This window comes from Canis lupus, chromosome 3, assembly GCF_003254725.2.
Source record: "Canis lupus dingo isolate Sandy chromosome 3, ASM325472v2, whole genome shotgun sequence".
Classification (NCBI taxonomy): Eukaryota; Metazoa; Chordata; class Mammalia; order Carnivora; family Canidae; genus Canis; species Canis lupus.
Window position 1 is genome coordinate 30,280,160 of NC_064245.1, and position 19,546 is coordinate 30,299,705.

Here is a 19,546-nt window from a genome sequence, read left to right on the forward strand (position 1 = left end):
TGTAAAATCATAAAACTATACCCATAACTTTTAACACTCATGAAAATGAACTCAAAATAGATTAAAGACTTAAATGCAAGACCTGAAACCATGAAACTCTAGAAGAAATATGAATAAAAGCTCCTCGACATGGCTTTTGGTAGTGAGTTTTGGGATATGACACCTAAAGCACAAGCAACAAAATAAAAAATAAACAAGTGGGACTACATCAAACTACAGAAGTTTTTGGACTGCAAAAGAAGCCAAGAACAAAGTGAAAAGAATACCTTTGGACTGCAAAAACAATATTGGTAAATGATATATCTGATAAGGGGTCAATATTCAAAATATTTAAAGAACTTACACAACTCAATAGCAAAAAACAACCCAATTTAAAAATGAGCAAAGGAGCCAAATAGACATTTCTCCAAAAAAGAGACATGAAAAGCCAACATGGATATGAAAAGAAACTCAACATCAGTAATCATTATGGAAATGCAAATTAAAGTCACAATAAGCTATCACCTCACCCCCGTCAGAATGGCCATCACCAAGAGGACAAGAGATAACAAGTGCTAGCATGCATGTAGAGAAAAGGGAACCTTTGTGCACTGTTGGTAGCATTATAAATGGATACAACCCCTGGGGAAAATAGCATGAAGGATTCTCATAAAATAAAAAAATAGAACTACCATATGATCTAGCAATTCCACTTCTGGGAATATATCCAAAGGAAACAAAAGTTCTAATTGAAAAGATACCTATACTCCCATGTTCATAGCAGCATTATTTCAATAGCCAAGACATGGAAACAATCTAAATGTCTATTGATGGGTGAATGGAAGAAAAAGTTATGGGACATGCATGCATGTGTGCACACAAATGCGCACACATGTGCATACACTGGAATATTACTCAGCCATTTAAAAAAAACAAGGAAATCCTACCATTTGCAACAACATGTTTGGACCTTGAAGGCGTTATGCTAAGTGAAATAAGACAGATGGTGAAAGAGAAACACTGTATGATCTCACTTATGTGGAATGTAAAACAACAAAAACAAATATCCAAAAGCCAAAAAAAAAATTCATAGAAAAAGAGACCAAACCTGTGGTTACCAGAGGCAGAGGGGAGAGAGGGTGATCTAGGGAGAAATGGAGGACGGTAGTCAAATGGTGCAAATCTCCAGCTGTAAGTAAGTACTAGATGTAATGTACAAAATGACAATTATAGACAATACCTATACAGATGACCCCTGAGCAACACAGGTTTGAACTATACGGATTCAAACCATGTGGGTTATACACAGATTTGCTTTGATAAATACAGTATAGTAAATGTATTTTCTCTTTCTTATGAGTTTCTTTTCTCTAGCTTACCTTATTATAAGAATATGGTATATAACACATGTAATATACAAATTATGTGTCAATAGACTGTTTATGTTACCAGTAGGGCTTCCTATCAACAACAGGCTATTAGTAGTTAAGTTTTTGGGGAGTGAAACCTTACAGGGGGAGTTCTGACTATGTAGAGGGTTGTGCCCCTAATCCCCATGGTTGTTCAAGAGTCAACTACAGTGGGGAGGTTGCTAAGAGGGTTCTTATTTCTGAGAATTCTCATGATGAGGAAAAAAAATCTTTGCCTTTTTTTCTCTTTTCTTTTTATTGTATCTATGAGAAGATGGACATTAGCTGAACCCAGTGTGGTAATCATTTCACAGTATATGTAAATCAAACCATCATGCTGTATACCTTAAAATTATACAGTGATGCATGCCAATTATTTTCCAATAAAAATGAAAAATATATATAAGGTACACCCAGATGCTAAAAGATCAAAACTTAGAATAAAGCTAAGACTGCATCACTTTGTTATCAGCCTGGACATTACTGGTCTACCTGGCAGCACTGGGAGTGGGTGACACACACTGAATGAAAGGCCTGGTTCAATGAACAGTGAGCCAGTTTCTATACTCTGCCTGTAGTTTAGTGGCAATCAGCAGTCAATAGGACTAAAGCAAAAGATATCTCAGAAACTTGAAGCTTGTTTTGTTTTTTAAATACAAACAGCTAAAGATAAAGGATCTAGAAATCTCAAAAGAATATAGCTTCTTTTGTTAATGCCTAAAAGAATAAGGGAGCATATGGAGGAATGGAGAAAGACAAATTAGAAACGATTCAGGTCATATCCATCCAGCTCAGCCTTCAAGGAAATCACCTTTTTTATAAGTGCAACAAAGTAAAAGAGAGAGAGAGAGAGAGAGAGAGAGAAACTCCGTGTGTTCCAAGGAATTCCACCACCTAGGTAGAAACTATAGAAAGAAAGGTTAAAAGACATGCTTTGGGTCTACTAGAGATTCGTTTGTTTTATTTACCATTGTATTCCTAGAGTCTAAAATCATGCTTGTCACATAGTAAGTGCTCACTAAATTTTTGTTGTGTGAACATTGTAATTGTCAAGAGAAGATATATGAATGCCAGACAGTCTGACTTGATAGCCAAGTATTGAGTAAAATAAAAAATCATTGTTCTATTTCTAGTCAAAAATATATCCTAAACTCAGAAAAATTTGTATTTATTCTAGAATTATTTACAAATCCTTTTCAAACTTTCAAGAGTTTCCAAAAATGAAAAAGAAGTAAAATTCCATTCATATGTACAAATATAGTCTTCTTTTTTAAAAAAGATTTTATTTATTTATTCATGAGAGACACAGAGAGAGAGAGAGGCAGAAGGAGACGCAGACTCCCTGCAGGGAGCCCAGCACAGGACTCAGTACCCGGATCCTGGGATCACTCTCTGAGCCAAAGGCAGACCTCAACTGCTGAGCCACCCAGGCATCCCTGTACGAATATATTCTTAATGCCTTGGTGTTGTTCATGGTCTACCTCTGTTTTTGCCCAATGTGCCAATCTACCAGCTAATACTGTAGATGTTCTAAAGGAAAACTAATACATACTGCTAGGACATTTCTCTGGGAAACCCAAGAGACCACCCAGATAGACCTTCTTGGTGGTAGCTACTTCACCCAGTCCTGATCTGGACCTGGGTCCTACGTTCTGAAACTGGACCTATCAACACACCCTGAACAGATCCATCTCTCTGAGTAGATCCCAAGTAGTCAACCTTGCCAAGATAGATGGAAAAACAAAACAAAACAGAACAAAACAGAGCAGACAATTAGTAATTAAAACAAAACAAAACAAAAAACCCCATAATTGCCAAGAAGACTGGAATTGTTTGGCAAGCACATTCCCGATGGGCAAACTCTAAAGAAAGCTGAGTCTGAAATCTTTAAAGTACTTTGGTGCATGGAATTAGAAGGAAAGGTCTTTGCTGCAGGATTCATGTCTTCACAGACTCCAGGCTGATGTAGCCTTCCTTATAATAGGGATACACATGGTCCCAAAAACACATAGGTTAAAATTTTTAGGTCAGGGCATACCAACCCTGACAGCATTTAGAAGGGCACTCCAACATCTGCATCTATGACTCCCTCCTGATCGGCCTCCACAGCTAATGAAGTCTCATTCGAAATAACACATGCTTACTTTAGATATATCAGTATCTTCAATGAGGTCTCAAAGTGTTAATGATCTCAGAGACTGTCATCTCAAATATTTGTTAGATTCTATTATGTACTGGAACTGATGTGGGTATGGGGAAGACGGTGGTTAACAATACAGACCAAAACCCGTGGTCCCATGGGGCTTACATTCCCTCTATTTTTACTTCTACTACTCTGCCTCTTTAAGATGACTTTGTACTACGGGCTCATTTCACATGCTAATTTTCAGAGAAAATTATATTCCTTATTTGTGACTGTTGCCATAATGTGCTGTCTATATATACAAAAAAAAAAAAAGAAAACAAAAAACAAAATCAGACAATACCTTCTATTAGGGTTTTGGAAAAAGAAGAAAAAGATCTAATGCCGACTGGTGGTTATACTGTGGCGTCCATGAACAAAAAATGATTTTAGACCATCCCTTGAGATACCAGATATATTTCTGCCAGTAATTGACATTATTGTATTCTCCTAGAAGTACACTCAATCAACAGGACTTTAAATGAAAATGTTAGAGAACTGGAAAGGAACATGGGATGTGTGTTCCACAGTCTGCCTCTCTTAGTACTCAGCCCTGGACCAGGCAAGTTGCCCACACTCACAAAGCTCCTCCCCTCACTTTTAAGATGACAGGGTCTCCCTAAATCACTAAGACACCAACAGCTGGGAAATTCCATGATTTCCCTTGGTAACAGGAACCAATCCTTACTCATCTCAATCTCCCTCGTAGGCCTTGGGCTATGCCCCACACTGAAGCCACTGCTTAAACACCACTTAGTCCAACACAGAATCTTTTTTTTTTTTTTTTTTTATTTATGATAGTCACAGAGAGAGAGAGAGAGAGGCAGAGACACAGGCAGAGGGAGAAGCAGGCTCCATGCACCGGGAGCCCGACGTGGGACTCGATCCCGGGTCTCCAGGATCGCGCCCTGGGCCAAAGGCAGGCGCCAAACCGCTGCGCCACCCAGGGATCCCTTTTTTTTTTTTTTTTTTTTTTTTTACCAACACAGAATCTATTGGAACACCAGAGTGGCAGCTGAAGTCACTGATATTCCACATATGCTGTTTAAAAATGTGGGTTGTCTTCAGGTATTGAACCTTTTATTCACCTAGCCCTCCTCACTGTGTTCATCGAAAGAGCCGTTTGCATAGCCGAGAACTTTTTAAGTGCCTGAATCGAGAGACCCTTTGCAACCTTTCCTGCAAGTCTTGACAGCACCTAAGACAGTTACACATCTCTTCCTTTCCCAGAAACTTCCAGGTCTACTCACTCTCCTGGCTGCTCTTCTTGCTCCGGCTTCTCTTTCTCAGTCCTCCTCAAAGCCACCCCCATAAACAGCATTCTGCAGAACCCCACCGTCCCCCTGGTTAAGGTCACTGGCAGTGTCATCTTAAATGAGATTGCTCACAAACCAACCATGCTTCAACCCAAATGAACAGTAGCCTATGGGGCTCTTCGGACACCTCCCCCCAAGGATCTCATAGTGAAAATTCTAAAATAAACTCTTCATCCTTCTTCCTCATGTTAAAATCTGTCCTCTGCATTACTTAATTTGATGATTTGTCTTCTCTTCATCAACTATCCATTTGTTTCACCATCCAAATTAATTGAGAACCAATTTCTGCTGACTCTACCCCTGGAACAGCTCTCAAATCCTTGCCCTTTCCTCACTGCCTTGGTGAGGTCCTAGCCCCTTATGTGATCTCTCAGACTCAAGTCTCTCTCTTTACGCCTCTCCTCCAGCTATTGATACTTGCTTCTTTATACCATGCAGTATATGGTATATACCATGCATGCACTAACATGCAGACATTTGCGATTTCTCCATACCAGACTATAACTTCTTTGGATGTAAAAGCTGGCCCTTATTTGTCCAATTATCCCTTGTGGTAACACTGTGCATTGCACATAATAAGTGTGCTCAATAAATAGACTTCGGCAATAAAGCATGGATTATCTTAAAGTGACTGAACTTATTCCTTCAAAGAGCAGCTTGCTAAATAATTAAATATTTACTCTAACTTTTTCCCAGCCTATTACAATGTTATATATACACACAGACATACACATAGACACATGCACACACAGGATGCTCTTAAGTACCTTTAAGTCAACCTCCTAGCAAATGCCAAGAGATATCTACCTCCCAAATAATTGAGACATAAATTGGTTCATATTTTTTGTTCCCAGTCTTCCTTGAGAAAATGACACAGTGCCCAGTAGCAAAAGAGAAATTATTTTGCAACTCTATATCCCCAAAGTACCACCAAACATGGGTCATACATCTTTTTTGCATTTTGATCCTGCTGCTGTGACTCAGTGTGGTAATTATATTACAAAGCTATTATTCAATGAAATGAAAATAGCAACACAATTTAAATGATTGTCTAAAAAAACTCCATTAGAATGAAATTCTAAGTGAAATTACGATGGCAAAATAATTGAAATGCAACTCTGGAAGGCACAGTTATGAAACCATTAAGATGCTTCTGCTGAGGACTCAAAACATTGAGTGAAACCATACACTCTTGGGGACACATTTTTAATTCGCTAAAGCAGTCAACACTTATGAAAAGATGAAAATATCTGTGCTCCGATTGTTCTACAGCATTACCTACACTTCTGAATGCTACCTTGCGGTGTGTAACATCATCAGCATTAATGGGTTTCTGGAATAGACCAGGGTACCATGGGTGGTACTGTGGTTCCATTCACCACCGAAAAGATAAAGGCACAAGGGCAAGCTTAGCTTAGATTTTCCTGAAATGTTTCCAGTATAAAAGCTAGGATCACAACTTGAAAAGATTTCTATACTAAAATTAAGTTTGCAATTATTAAATATGTGTGTGGATGTATTTCTAAGGATCTATCTTCTTAAAATGTTCTGCTGATGTATTCCTTTTGCAAAATCTTAATAAATATTTTCATGCCCAGGCTTACAGTAGATATATCTGCTCACCAAAAGAAAAGAAAACAAAGATAAAATACAGAGCTAGATACACAAGCGATGCATTGAAATGATCAATCTGACGAGTGAAGAAGGACCTTCCTCAGAATCCTGTTTTGCATTTTGATGGCTGAACACACAGATGAGTTTATCACCAAAAGCATGCAAAATATGTCCCATTCCCACCCACTCTCCCTCACAGTCTGCTTCCACGGATCTATCTCTTTGAGTTGTGATTTAAAAAAAATAGATGCTAGGAGGAAGTCATATAAAGAAACAAGTGTTAAAGGAATAAGATGTAAAATTTTTTCTCATTCATGATTATCTCTCTTGCAATGTCACAGAGCAGGTTATGAAAATGGGATTTTGGGGCACCTGGGTGACTCGGTTAAGAGTCTGACTCTTGATTTCAGCTCAGGTCATGATCAGGGTGGTGAGACTGAGCCTTATACCAGGCTCTACACTCAGTGGGGAGTCTGCTTGAGATTGTCTCCCTCCCTCTCCCCTGCCTCCACCTTCCTGCTACGCGTGCTCTCTCTCTCTCTCAAATAAATAAATAAATAAATAGACATTTAAAAATATTTAAAAAGTTAAAAATATGTAAATAAAAAAGAAAAAATATTTAAAAATAAAATATTTTTTAAAAAATGGTATTATCGGAGAAGGACAAACATATGTTCTCATTTATTTGGGGAATATAAACAATAGTGAAAGAGAATAGAAGGGAAGGGAGAAGAAATGGGTAGGAAATATCAGAAAGGGAGACAGAACATAAAGACTTCCTAACTCTGGGAAACGAACTAGAGGTGATGGAAAGGGAGGAGGGTGTGGGGTGGGGGTGAATGGGGGCACTGAGGGGGGCACTTGACGGTATGAGCACTGAGTGTTATTCTGTATGTTGGCAAATTGAACACCAATAAAAAATAAATTTATTATTAAAAAATGGTATTTACTTTTTTTCAACACAGAAAACTTTTTTAAAATAAATTTATTTTTTATTGGTGTTCAATTTGCCAACATACAGAATAACACCCAGTGCTCATCCCATCATTAGCATCCATGATTATAACATTACTCAATAAAGTTACTAGGTTTCCACAAAAAAAGTTGCCTTTTGTTTTTCTTTTAAGGATTTTATTTATTTATTCATGAGACACACACAGAGAGAGAGAGAGAGAGAGAGAGAGGCAGAGACACAGGCAGAGGGAGGAGCAGGCTCCATGCAGGGAGCCCGACATGGGACTCTATCCCGGGTCTCCAGGATCACACCCTGAGCTGAAGGTGGCACTAACCCGCTGAGCCACCCAGGCTGTCTGCCTACTTTTGTTTTTCAAACTTAGTTTAATGAAGTCCCTTGGAAATATAGATACCGAATATTTCTACTCTCTCTCGCAGACTCTGAGACACATAAAGATTTCTTATGCACATGAACATGTTCTCTGAGATGTGCTTATTAGCAAAGGAGTTTGAAAGTCCTCATGACTTAATATGCCAAATGTTTGAGGTGGACTCTTAAGTTGTTAGCAATATGTAGCTGTATGCATGCTTCTTGGCCTTCTAATTTTCCCTTCCACAAGGGAAGTAAGTGGGAATGTTAATTGAGACTTTGTAATAACATGAACCTTGAGTGCATGGTAACTTTATTTTTGTTGCATTTTTATTTGTTTATTTACCTATTTATTTTAGAGAGTGTGTGGGAACATGAGCAGGGGGAGGAGCAGAGGAAGAGAGAAGGAGAGAATCCCAAGCAGGTTCCATGTCCAGCACAGAGCCCGATGTGGGGCTCAATATCACAACCCCAAGATCATGACCTAAGCCAAAATCAAGTGTCAGATGCTTAACTGATTGAGACACCCAGATGCCCCATGATAACTTTAAAACAAAAATCAGATCTGCTATCTAGATATTTTATAGAGAGGTCATATTATTTTTATACATATAATTTAGGTATTAATATCACTTGAAAGAGATTTTTAAATCATATGAGGAAGCTTTTCCACTGTAGGCACAAAGGCATGAACTTTGAAAAACAGAAAAAGTCATCTAGAGAAAATTCTATGAATAAGACTAACTGAAGAAATAAACAAGCAAACATACACATAGATTATACAAAAAAAATAAAATTAGCAGGGTCCCCAAAGCATTCAAATCATAGTATTACACATAAAATTTGAAATCACATCTGTCTGTTTTACAGAATTAACCTTTATACTTAGAGAAGTACTCAAATGGGCTTTCATGTAATAGCTTTATTTACTTCTAATGGCATATCTTTGGAAGTTAATAAAGGAGAAACCAATGAAACACTTATAATGTAGGTTAAAATATATTACTCTAACACTTTGAAATGCATAAAGATGTAAGTTGGATTGATTGATGGACAGATGATAGAGAAAATATGGTGTTAGATATTAACTAACATAGCATTCTAGATGAAATGTATTTATTCTAGTTGTCGACTATGCTCACAAATAATCTGGGTTCAGAATCTGTCTCATGGACATGGTGCACTCACCTAGCCATCCGGATCCTGAATTTGGAATGCACAGGTCTGTCTCAGCGCTGGGCAACACGAAGCCAACAACAAACACCTCCACACCATCCGCCATAAGGGCCATGCCCAGGACAAAGAAAAGGGCCCACTGGAAACGCCCGTGACCACACTCTTGGATTATTAGCTCATACTGCTGGGCTAGCTCCTCCTCCTCAGCTTTCCTCTCTGACTCCAGCTCCTGCCGATCCTTGTGCACATCCCCTTTGGGCTGCCCCACTGACACAATGCTGTCCTTCCCTTGGTTCATGCTGGGGATGCCCTGATACTCCCCCTCATAGATTTCATCATCTTCATCATGACCCTCAGTAGCTTCACTGGAGCCTTCATCATCATTAGCCTCCCCATCATAGGTCTCTCCTGGTGGGTAAGCGTCATCGTCTTCTTCATCTTGGAACCGACTGTAGGACCTCTGCGTGTATTCATCCTGGGCCCGGTCCACGGCCTGATTCACCTTCTTCACTGTTTGTTTCTTCACCTCTCGGGCGATGTCCTTGGCACCCTTCATCAGTGAAGTCCTATCCTTGTAAGAATCTTCCATCTTATCTCAACCGATGGCCAACACGAAGATGGGAAATTTTCAGACTCTGATTAGTGGTTCAGCCCTGACTGCATCATCCACTTTGGGGTCAAAACAGAACTGCGAAAGAAGAAAAACCACACAAGATATTTATTATTCCTTGCTTGTCTTTTTCATCATCTATTTCTCGGTCTCCTTTCACTGCCCCCTCAGACTAAGACACAGAATTAGCTTTTCCTTTCTTTAATCTTACTGTCCACATGCACATCAGATGCTGGTTCTTTGCTCAGGTGTGATCAGCACTCGGAATATTTATGGGTTTTACTTTTGTTATTATTATTATTTGGTGTTTAAGGAACTCTGTCCCCTGGGATCTTTGCATAGAATATACAGACATTCCCCTGAGAGTAAAACAGGACATCTGACACCTCTAAAAGTACATCTAACACATTCTGATTGAGAAAAATAGTATTGCTCAGAGACATATGCACACACTGCAAAGGCAAAACCAGAATATGAGGAGAATCCTGTCTGACCTTATTTCCTAATATTGAAAGGAAAAAAACAAAATGGCAGGCAGGCAGCTCTATACATGATACTATTGAATCGTGTGTGTGTGTGTGTGTGTGTGTGTAAAATGTATTGCCCTTCTACTTTCATTATATCTCCTTCCAATAAATAACAAAGACTCACATGGCACCCAAAACTGCAATTGGGCATTTCTCCCTAATGTAACCGTCATATTGGTAGAAAATGGGCAGAGTTCGTCAAATGATTTCACAGATACCTTTGAAAAACATGGAATTAGAACATACAGTTTGTCTGGTCAGGATCTGTCCTTTCAGGAGTCACTCCCAGGCCAACAGGGACAAGTAAGCCATAGTCCGTGTCCCTTCCCAACCCTACCCTGTATGCGCTCTAGGCTTTGTCTCTAACTTCTCCCTCCCCGGACACACATACGCCCCTTGTCCTGCTGCCACTCCATCTGAACTGCTGTATCAGAGTCATGGGTCTCCCATGACCTAACATCTGGGTTTCTTTCTCACCAAGAGCACCCTGGGTCTTGGCTCACATTTGGGCTGAACTCATGGCAAGTGATCTTTCACCTGTCCACTGAGCTGTCTCCTCTGGCGGCCCACCATTGTAGACAGATGACATAAAGATGAGAGAGTGTACTCCTCCCTCATTTACTCCCCAAGCTCCACTCTGTTGCAGCGTTGCAAACCATGAGTTACAAGATAACCACCCATACCTCCTCCTTTTTGTAACCCAGTATAAAATACTTGGTAAGTAGCTATACAAACATACACTTAAATTGCTCATTCAGATATCACACACACACACACACACACAAAACAGCAAAAAAAGACAAAAAGATGTTTGTTTACAAATGGACTGTGTATCGTTACCCCTGAATAACTTCACATGCTTAGGAGGCAAACAGAAACGTGGTTCTGCACAGGCCTGTTTTGGAAGACGACAAAATGAAATTAAAATAAACATATGATTACAAGGCTTTTTGCCAAATGTCTCAATGGAGGGTTTTTGTGCTTGCTCTCCTTTTTTGGAGAGTTGAGAGGCAGGGGGAGGGAGAGATGGGAGGATCCATGAGCTGGGTAAGAAAAGACGGGAAGGCAGTTGAAAAAGAGGTGGAGGATGGAGGCTCAAGGACTCGAGGAGGAGCAGGAAAGAAGAGCGAAGGAGGTGGAAGGAGGATAAACGATGTGGGGACCCAGAGACGTTTCCCACTTTAAAAATGAGAAGCAACTTGGAAACACTTCACACAATAAAGGGGAAAGGAGAGGAAATGAGCGGGAAATATCGGTGACCGCACACGAGAGACCCCTCACCCTGGGAAACGAACAAGGGGGGCGGAAGGGGGGGCGCGGGGGGTGGGGGTGATGGGTGCCGGCACCGAGGGGGGCGCTCGGCGGGATGGGCGCTGGGTCGTATGCTAGGTGCTAGGTGTCGGCGAACTGAACTCCAGTGCAGAACTGGACAAGCCCAGCGCCCTTCACGCGGTGACTAAGGCCTGCGGCCCTGCTCTCCGGGGGTGGGCGGGCGCGGGGCGGGCAGGGCAGGGCAGGGGGGCGCGGGGCGGGCGGGGCAGGCAGGGCAGGGGGGTGCGGGGCGGGCAGGGCAGGGCAGGGGGGCGCGGGGCGGGCGGGGCAGGGCAGGGGGGCGCGGGGCGGGCGGGGCAGGTAGGGCAGGGGGGTGCGGGGCGGGCAGGGCAGGGCAGGGGGGGCGCGGGGCGGGCGGGGCAGGCAGGGCAGAGGGGGCGCGGGGTGGGCAGGGCAGGGCAGGGGGGCGCGGGGCGGGCGGGGCAGGCAGGGCAGGGGGGCGCGGGGCGGGCAGGATAGGGCAGGGGGCGCGGGGCGGGCGGGGCAGGCAGGGCAGGGGGGGCGCGGGGCGGGCAGGGCAGGGCAGGGGGGTGCGGGGCAGGCAGGGCAGGGCAGGGCAGGGGGGCGCGGGGCGGGCAGGGCACGAGCCTGGCTCCCGGGGGTGCTACCGCGGCCGCTGCGCTTGTCAGTGCCTGGAAGTTTCTGCAATAGCTGCTTTTCGAAACTGGTAACGAAATTGACTGTATTTGGCTTTTCTGCTTTTGTTCCCAGCCCCCAATATTTTTACCACATGCTCGAAGAACCCCCCTAAAGGTCCTTGTGTGGAAGCCACCACCTCTCGGTCAGGAAACATGCTCGCTGCCTCGAAAGGCCCGGCTCTGACCGCAAGATAGGTAATTCTCACCTTCTATGCAATCTAGTCATGCGAGCAATGAAAAAAAGAAAAAAGAACTTCGCAAACATTATGGTTTTGAAAAAAAAATGCATGTAAAAGTCTTTAGTTTTATTTCTGAGGCAAAATAAAGGATGTGTATATATATAAGTTTTCCTTTGTGACTCAAAGTTCCTGATGCCAAAAATCAAGACTCCAGTTGATTTTCAGATTCTTGACAAAAGAGACTGGGTCTTGTGGTTTGCATTCTCCCTAAAACAAAGAAGATTTTTCAGTGTTTTTGCCTATGTCAGGGAAGGTATGAATACTTACTCAAAAAATATGTTTAAAATCAGATGTTTAGGGATCCCTGGGTGGCGCAGCGGTTTGGCGCCTGCCTTTGGCCCAGGGCGCGATCCTGGAGACCCGGGATCGAATCCCACATCGGGCTCCCGGTGCATGGAGCCTGCTTCTCCCTCTGCCTGTGTCTCTGCCTCTCTCTCTCTCTCTCTCTGTGACTATCATATATAAATAAAAATTAAAAAAAAAAAAAAATAAAATCAGATGTTTATAGATGTTGCCACTGGAGGAAACTGGTATAGGGGATCTGTATTATTTCTAACCACTACATGTGAATTTACATCGATCCCAAAATTAAATGTTGAACAAGAGAACAAGTCTGTATCGTCTTTCCTAAGCAATCTTGGGAAATGTGCAAGGCAGCGGGCTAGTGGGCAGATTATTCAGGGGGCACAGTTGTCTATGGCATTCCTCTCTCCGGTAAATGGAAAATGGTATATCGGCATCTATGTCAGAAGGTCAAGTCTGCATTAATGCAGAGTTTTCAAGATGTGGCCTGCCTACGGCCTATGAGGAGGTCCATGAGCAGCTGCGTATTATTGCACCATCAAGGTCTGCAAATGATGTACTTCTGTTTCGGGCTGAATCACTGAGTTACGCCACATAATATGTGCCGGACATCATTTTAATAAAAAATGGTTTGAGGGGCGCCTGAGTGGTTCACTGAAGTATGAATAAGTGCTCCATGAAATAAAGGGTTTTACAGCCGAGTCACTTTGGAAATGTTGAGTTATTTGTCTCAACTTTGCATATTAAAGGCAGCGAAAGTCCTCTGGTAAAGACTTTAATACTTCACAGGATCCAGCTTGGGAAACCGTGCCATCAGGACAACAGACTGGTAAAATGGTGTGGGAGCACAGGCATCCCTGCTGAAAAGACAGGATCTGTGGTGCCTGGGTGGTTCAGTCGGTTAAGCGTCTGCCTTTGGCATGGGTCATGATCCTGGGGTCCTGGGATGGAGCCCCAAGTCGGGTTCCCTGCTCAGTGGGGAGCCTACTTCTCCCTCTGCCCTTCTCCCTGCCCTTGCTCTCTCCCTCTCTCTCAAATAAATCAATAAAATCTAAAAAGCCAAAGGTTTGATTTCATGTGTACTCTATGCCAGACATTGTGCCAAGAACTTTATACACATTTTTAATTCTTTTATTTAATCCTTATTTCAATTATCCAAAATAGGTATTATAGTCTCCATTTTACATGTGGGAAGATTAAGGTTTAATGAGATTAAATAACTGGCCCAGGGTCACAATGCTTGTCAGCAGAGATGCTGAGACTCCAGCCAGATGTGTCTGACCCCAAAGACTTGCCCCTTACCCTTATGGGCTTTACCCAGTGCTCTTGCTAAGGTCTTAGTAAATGCAGAAGCATTCTCCTGGTCATTAGGATAGCTTGTTTTTCCTATGCAAAAGAATGTTTTATAGCCTCTTGGTTACATCATCATTTATAAGTCCTGAAACAAGGTGAATTATTGTGATATCTTCATTGGTGATGGGCTTTATATAGATAATTCCAAAATTTGGTCTTGTTTGCTCAGATAAACCATCTTAACATGGTAGCTGTACCTCAAAAGATAATCCTGTAGTCATGCTAAATAAGATGTCAGTGGGCAAGAAGGACAGGAAAGAAGGCAAAGCAATGAACCTCCAACCACCTCCAGTGAATTGCCGCTGTCCGCTCTCCTTAAGACAGTATATTTCTCAATGAAATAAGGATAATGATATAATCACCTTAAAGTGTTGTGGGGATCAATAAGCAGTATTTACACTGTATCGAGGAGAATATTTGACATATAGTAAGTGACTTTGATTCAGGTTCCCCAGAAGCAGAATCTGTGATAAGGAATCAGGGGCAAATCATCTGTTAAGGGCGGCGGTAAAGGACAATTGAGGCAGGACTGTAGTCTTAGGCAGGGTCCTGGGGGTGGGGGGCGAGCTTCAGCCTCCCCTCAGAGTTATTCCTACTCAAGGCAAAGGTGCAAGGCTTTCACAATCCTACCCCCATCATTACCTAAGGGCCACCAAGGTGAGGTTGGGCTCCAGACACTTCCAGCCCCCTACACCAAAAAGCAAGGCAGCTCTAGAGGCCCAAGGACGGTCCTTTGGAGGGGAACAGATGCTGGTTAGTGGAGGCAGATGCACCCTGGAGCCAGGAGAGGAGAGCAGAGACAATGAAGGGGATGCAAGAGTATCTAGGCAGAGCATTAACCGTATCCCCTTCAGTAAGGGTTTAATAATTACTTGTTTAGATGCCCTGCTAATCATGCTAGACAGTAGGACCCACAGCTGATTAAAACCTATATTTATAGAAGGGGCTGTTACAACCAAATAATATTTACAGCACAGTTTATCTGATATACTTAATGACATGCACAATCAGCTCTATTTGCATGTGTGTGATAATCATTTTTCACAAATAATGATTTATACACATAAATGAGAGTTATTCTGGCAAGAGAGAGTTCAGTTCTTTTTTTTCTCTTTGATGATTCATGCCACACAGTATATATTCACTAACACCACACACTACATCAAAGCCATCCTATACATGTTCCCATCACACATAACCCTCCCCAACACACACACAAATGTTTCTCTCATGTCCCCATGCTGTCTCCAAACCTCCAGTCTTCCCTTCTGCTTTACCTCTCATCACCACCATTATCAAAAGATATGGGATAGGTCCTCCTCACCAATATGTTCTGGAATCTTCTGGATGCTGGGAGAGTTCATCAATTGAATAACTGATTATGCAGCTCTGAAGCCACTGTGCACACACAGAGTAATATCAGCAATAATAATAGCTTCCCCATTATTACATTGGCCCTGTGCTAGGCACTTCAGAGGTATTATCACACAACAAGAATCTTGACAGCAGTAGTATGCTTTTTAAATTTCCATTTTCTGGGTGGGAAAAGCAAAACGTGCCCAGTAAGAATCCACACCTTCCTAAGCCTACTCCAAAGCCCAATCACTTATGCTACAACTACCAGCTCCTAGTAGAAATGGGAGCCCATGAGGGCAACAGAGATCGGAAATTGCAAAGCTGGGGCAGAAGACAGCCCCTCCTCCCACATCTAGGTGATAGACACCCTCAAAAGTACTTGCAGACCTGTAGCATGTTGGGTTTAGGGAGAGAGGCTCATTATCTAACAACCACCTTTCCCTCTTAAGTTTAGATCTAAAGGAGACATTCAGCAGAGGAGATAAATGGTGATCAGTTAGAGCTGATGCAGAGTTCTGCCCGCACTTCATCCCTGATGCCACACCTCTTCCCAGTCCTGGAACTGGGCGGCACGCAGGACTTCTTCCTGGAAGGAAGGCTGTACAGGGAGCTTTCCATGCTGCCGGAGTAGCAGATCTGGGCAAGCACCTCCATGGGGCTGAGGCCGGCAGGCCAAGATCTTCCCCCAATTTGCCAGAGAAATTGCTCCTTCCTTCCTAGGGAGGAGTGAGGGTATGTGCATAGGTGGGAAAGCAAGCCGCTGCAAGTGTTTTTCCCATATCTGGCTCTCCTGGGGAACAGCGGACTTTGGGAAGTGGGGAATAGCACATCACCCTAAGTTGACGCTATACAATTTGGTCAGGACTGTAATAGAGCATGCCAGCCACCCCAATGAGAGCCTTATCACTTTCCATCTCTTATCCACTAGAACATAAAACTAATTATTTGTGATGACATTATTGTAATGCCACAAAATAGAGCTTCATTAAAATAAAAAGACAATGACATGAACATTAAAATTTGCAAAAAGTCCAGAAATATTTGAGGGACTCTATAATGCATTAGTCCAAACTAACATACACTTTAGTCTATGATTCATATAAAAAAGAAAAGCAATACTCAGTATTTACCACCCACATTGCAAGTAGAGCTGACTGTAAACAACTAGATACCTCTTTATTAAGGCTGTTTCACTGTCTAAAGACCATTTTTTTAAAGGCTTAAAATCAATTTTGTTGAGGTATAATTCACATTGAATGAAATGCTCTGGTGGTTATTAAAAGAACATAGTCCAACAGATAAGGTGCAGAACACCAGCTAGATTATGAAGATGCTTATTCTGGCAGAAAACATTGATTGAAATGCTTATTCAGCACCGGTTTGAAACTTCTGAACCTTATATTAACTGTCAACAAAAGAGATTAGCATATCTGAGCTCTGGACTTTGGTGGAGAAAGATGAAACAATGGGCATGGCCTCATAGGAGCTCTAACTACTACATAAGAATGTCTACACCTGCTACTTCATATAGCCTAGTCTTGTACAGTAGACACCATTTGAAGGTGATCGGAGTGAAAATGCAGAAATGCACGTTTGCAGTGAGACAGCATTCTGAAAAGTAGCTTTTGGAAGGGAGGGGAAGACATAAGCACTGTAAGGGGGCCAACCATCTGATTGCCCCTTTCTTCATGAAGGACTTGCTTGATCGGCATTTCCCCAAAGTGCAGTCTGTAATATGTGGTCCTCCAGGTGCTCTGAGTGGAAAAGTTCTATAGTCAAATAAATTTGTGAAGTTTATGCTATGAAGCATAAACTTTATGAAGTTTATAGCTTCATTTATATGCTATATAGGTCCTTCTCTAGAAGTGTCACAGTTCAAGCTTTTTGTAAAGACCTTTGTTGAAATGGTTGTTATCCAACCATTTCCCAAACTTTCCTAACAAAAAATGTCCCCACTCTCAACAGGACACTGACGAGCAGTCCTATATTAAAATAAATGTCAAGATCCTTTCAAATTTTGACATGTCTACTAAAAAATACCATAAGACTCACTAATCAGAATTAATTGAGAGAAGCAGAATGAAAGGCAGATATTCTACATTAAAATATATTTTAAAAATGAAATATAGGGATGCCTGGGTGACTCAGCAGTTTGGCATCTGCCTTCAGCCCAGGGCATGATTCTGGAGTCCCAGGATCGGGTCCCACATTGGGCTTCCTGCATGGAGCCTGTTTCTCGCTCTGCCTGTGTCTCTGTGTGTGTGTGTGTCTCTCATGAATAAATAAATAAAATCTTTTTAAAAAATGAAATATAATACTTCAGGTCTATCAAAAATTGAAATTAAGTTTATAAAATGTAATCTCTTATGAGATATTTGCTATGAAAATAAAGAGTTTTTAGCATATCTGCATATTTTTAAGTAGTAAGTCATTTAGAGAGCCTGGAAATTTTGATTTTAAGTATATTAACATTCTTTTAATGCAATTTTGGCACAATTAATTTGCTCTATGAAGAACAACTCTCCTAAACCAGGGTAACCAAGGCTCAGCAATTGTTGAAATCTCTACAAACTTCATATCAGTGAAGTCAAGTCTAAAGGCCTTCTTAAAATAACAAAACTGATTACACATAGAACTTTTCTGAAAGTCTTAGAACACTATTCTCAAGCGAGTCAAAGAGAGCAATATTCTGTATGTATAGCAATATTCTCTCTGATTATAAAACTAAACATCCTTAAGAAATAATTGAAAATTCAGAAAGTTACAATGGATAAAATAGAAACCATAATTATCTCTACCACACAGAGATCCCTATTTTTACCAATCAGCAATTCTAATTCCAATCTCTAGGCTATGCAGATGCTTCTGCATATTACTCCTTTAGATCATGCTGTACATTTGGATTTAAAGCCTTTCTCAGACTATTCTATTATCTCTAAGTCTTTGAGTGTGAATTTTCCCATTCACTGGGTTAGTAGACTATCTCAAATAGTAAAGGCCTTCACTATAGGTTTAGTAATTCTTGGCTACGAGCATATCTTCTATAGCAGTGGTTCTTGAAGAGTGTTCTAGGGTTCACCAGCAAACCCCAACAACCAGTCCAGGAATCTGTGAAGTCAAAATAATTTTCATAATAGAAAAAATGTTATGTGAGGTTTTCACTCTCATTTTTTTCATGAGCGTACAGTGGCATTTTCCAGAGGCTACATGTGTGGTGACATCATTGATCTAAGAGTTAATGAAATGTGTATTTGGAATTCCTTGTGTCTTAAAATTAAGTTCCTCGGATCTAGTTTCTAAAATGGTAATAAGTATCAATAGATATAACCAATTAAAATGAAAGTTATTTTGTTTTTGATAATTTTAAGAGTGAAAAATGGTCATTGAGGCCAGGCAAAATTCAGAATTATGGCTTTAAAGGAATCCTCTCTTGCTTGAATTTGGAGTTGTAGAGGTTTTCCTTTACAGTTTTTTTTACAGCAGGGTTTGCCCCTGTTTAAGCTCCAAAGGGTTCACAGAAGTCTGAACTAGTTTTTCTTTCCGGTGGGGATGGGCAGTGTGCTCCCGACACGCAGCTTACCTGCTGACCATGTCCTGGTCACAACTCAAAGGCACAGTGTCATCTCCCACACACTACTATGTCCGCACTTTCCATTTCTGGGACCCAACAATTTCTTTTTCTTTCTTTTGAGGTCAGCTATTTATTACCAAAATAATATTTTGATATATTTTGATATATCATCCATGTATATGAAATAGGGCTTAGCATATGCTCAATCTACCCTCTTGACCCATAGGATGGCACTTTCATAACCTGCTATAATCATACATTTTATATTTAAATTTTCCCATACTTTTAAATATTCTTCCAGCACTTTTATTTATGATATACCATAATTCATTTAGCCTGTCTTCTGTCATTGGACATTTAGGTTATTTCTACTATTTCAGTATTATTAATAATGTGGTGAGGCACCCCCTCGTGGTAGATCTTACTGAAAATTCAAGAGGTCAAGGAAGAACCTAGTTCTAATGATTTTTACATATAATATCACACTGTCCTTCAGAAAGGCTGTGGCAATTTGTAACTTCCAGAAGCATAAGGGAGAGCCCCTATTTCCTTGTGTTCCCACCTATATTGAAAATTAGTAGTTGAGATTTCTGCCAAATTACAGAAAAATGGTGTTT

The 19,546-nt window shown here is 41.3% G+C and overlaps 1 protein-coding gene across 1 annotated transcript in view; it reads right to left on the bottom strand.

The window, feature by feature from the left end:
• Positions 1-19,546, bottom strand: part of SV2C (synaptic vesicle glycoprotein 2C) — a 207,706-nt gene that overhangs the window by 145,005 nt on the left and 43,155 nt on the right. The window contains exon 2 of the mRNA XM_049108368.1: positions 9,013-9,688. Coding sequence (XP_048964325.1) covers positions 9,013-9,589 — 577 coding nt within the window. The 5' untranslated portion in view covers positions 9,590-9,688. The remainder of the gene's footprint in view (positions 1-9,012; positions 9,689-19,546) is intronic.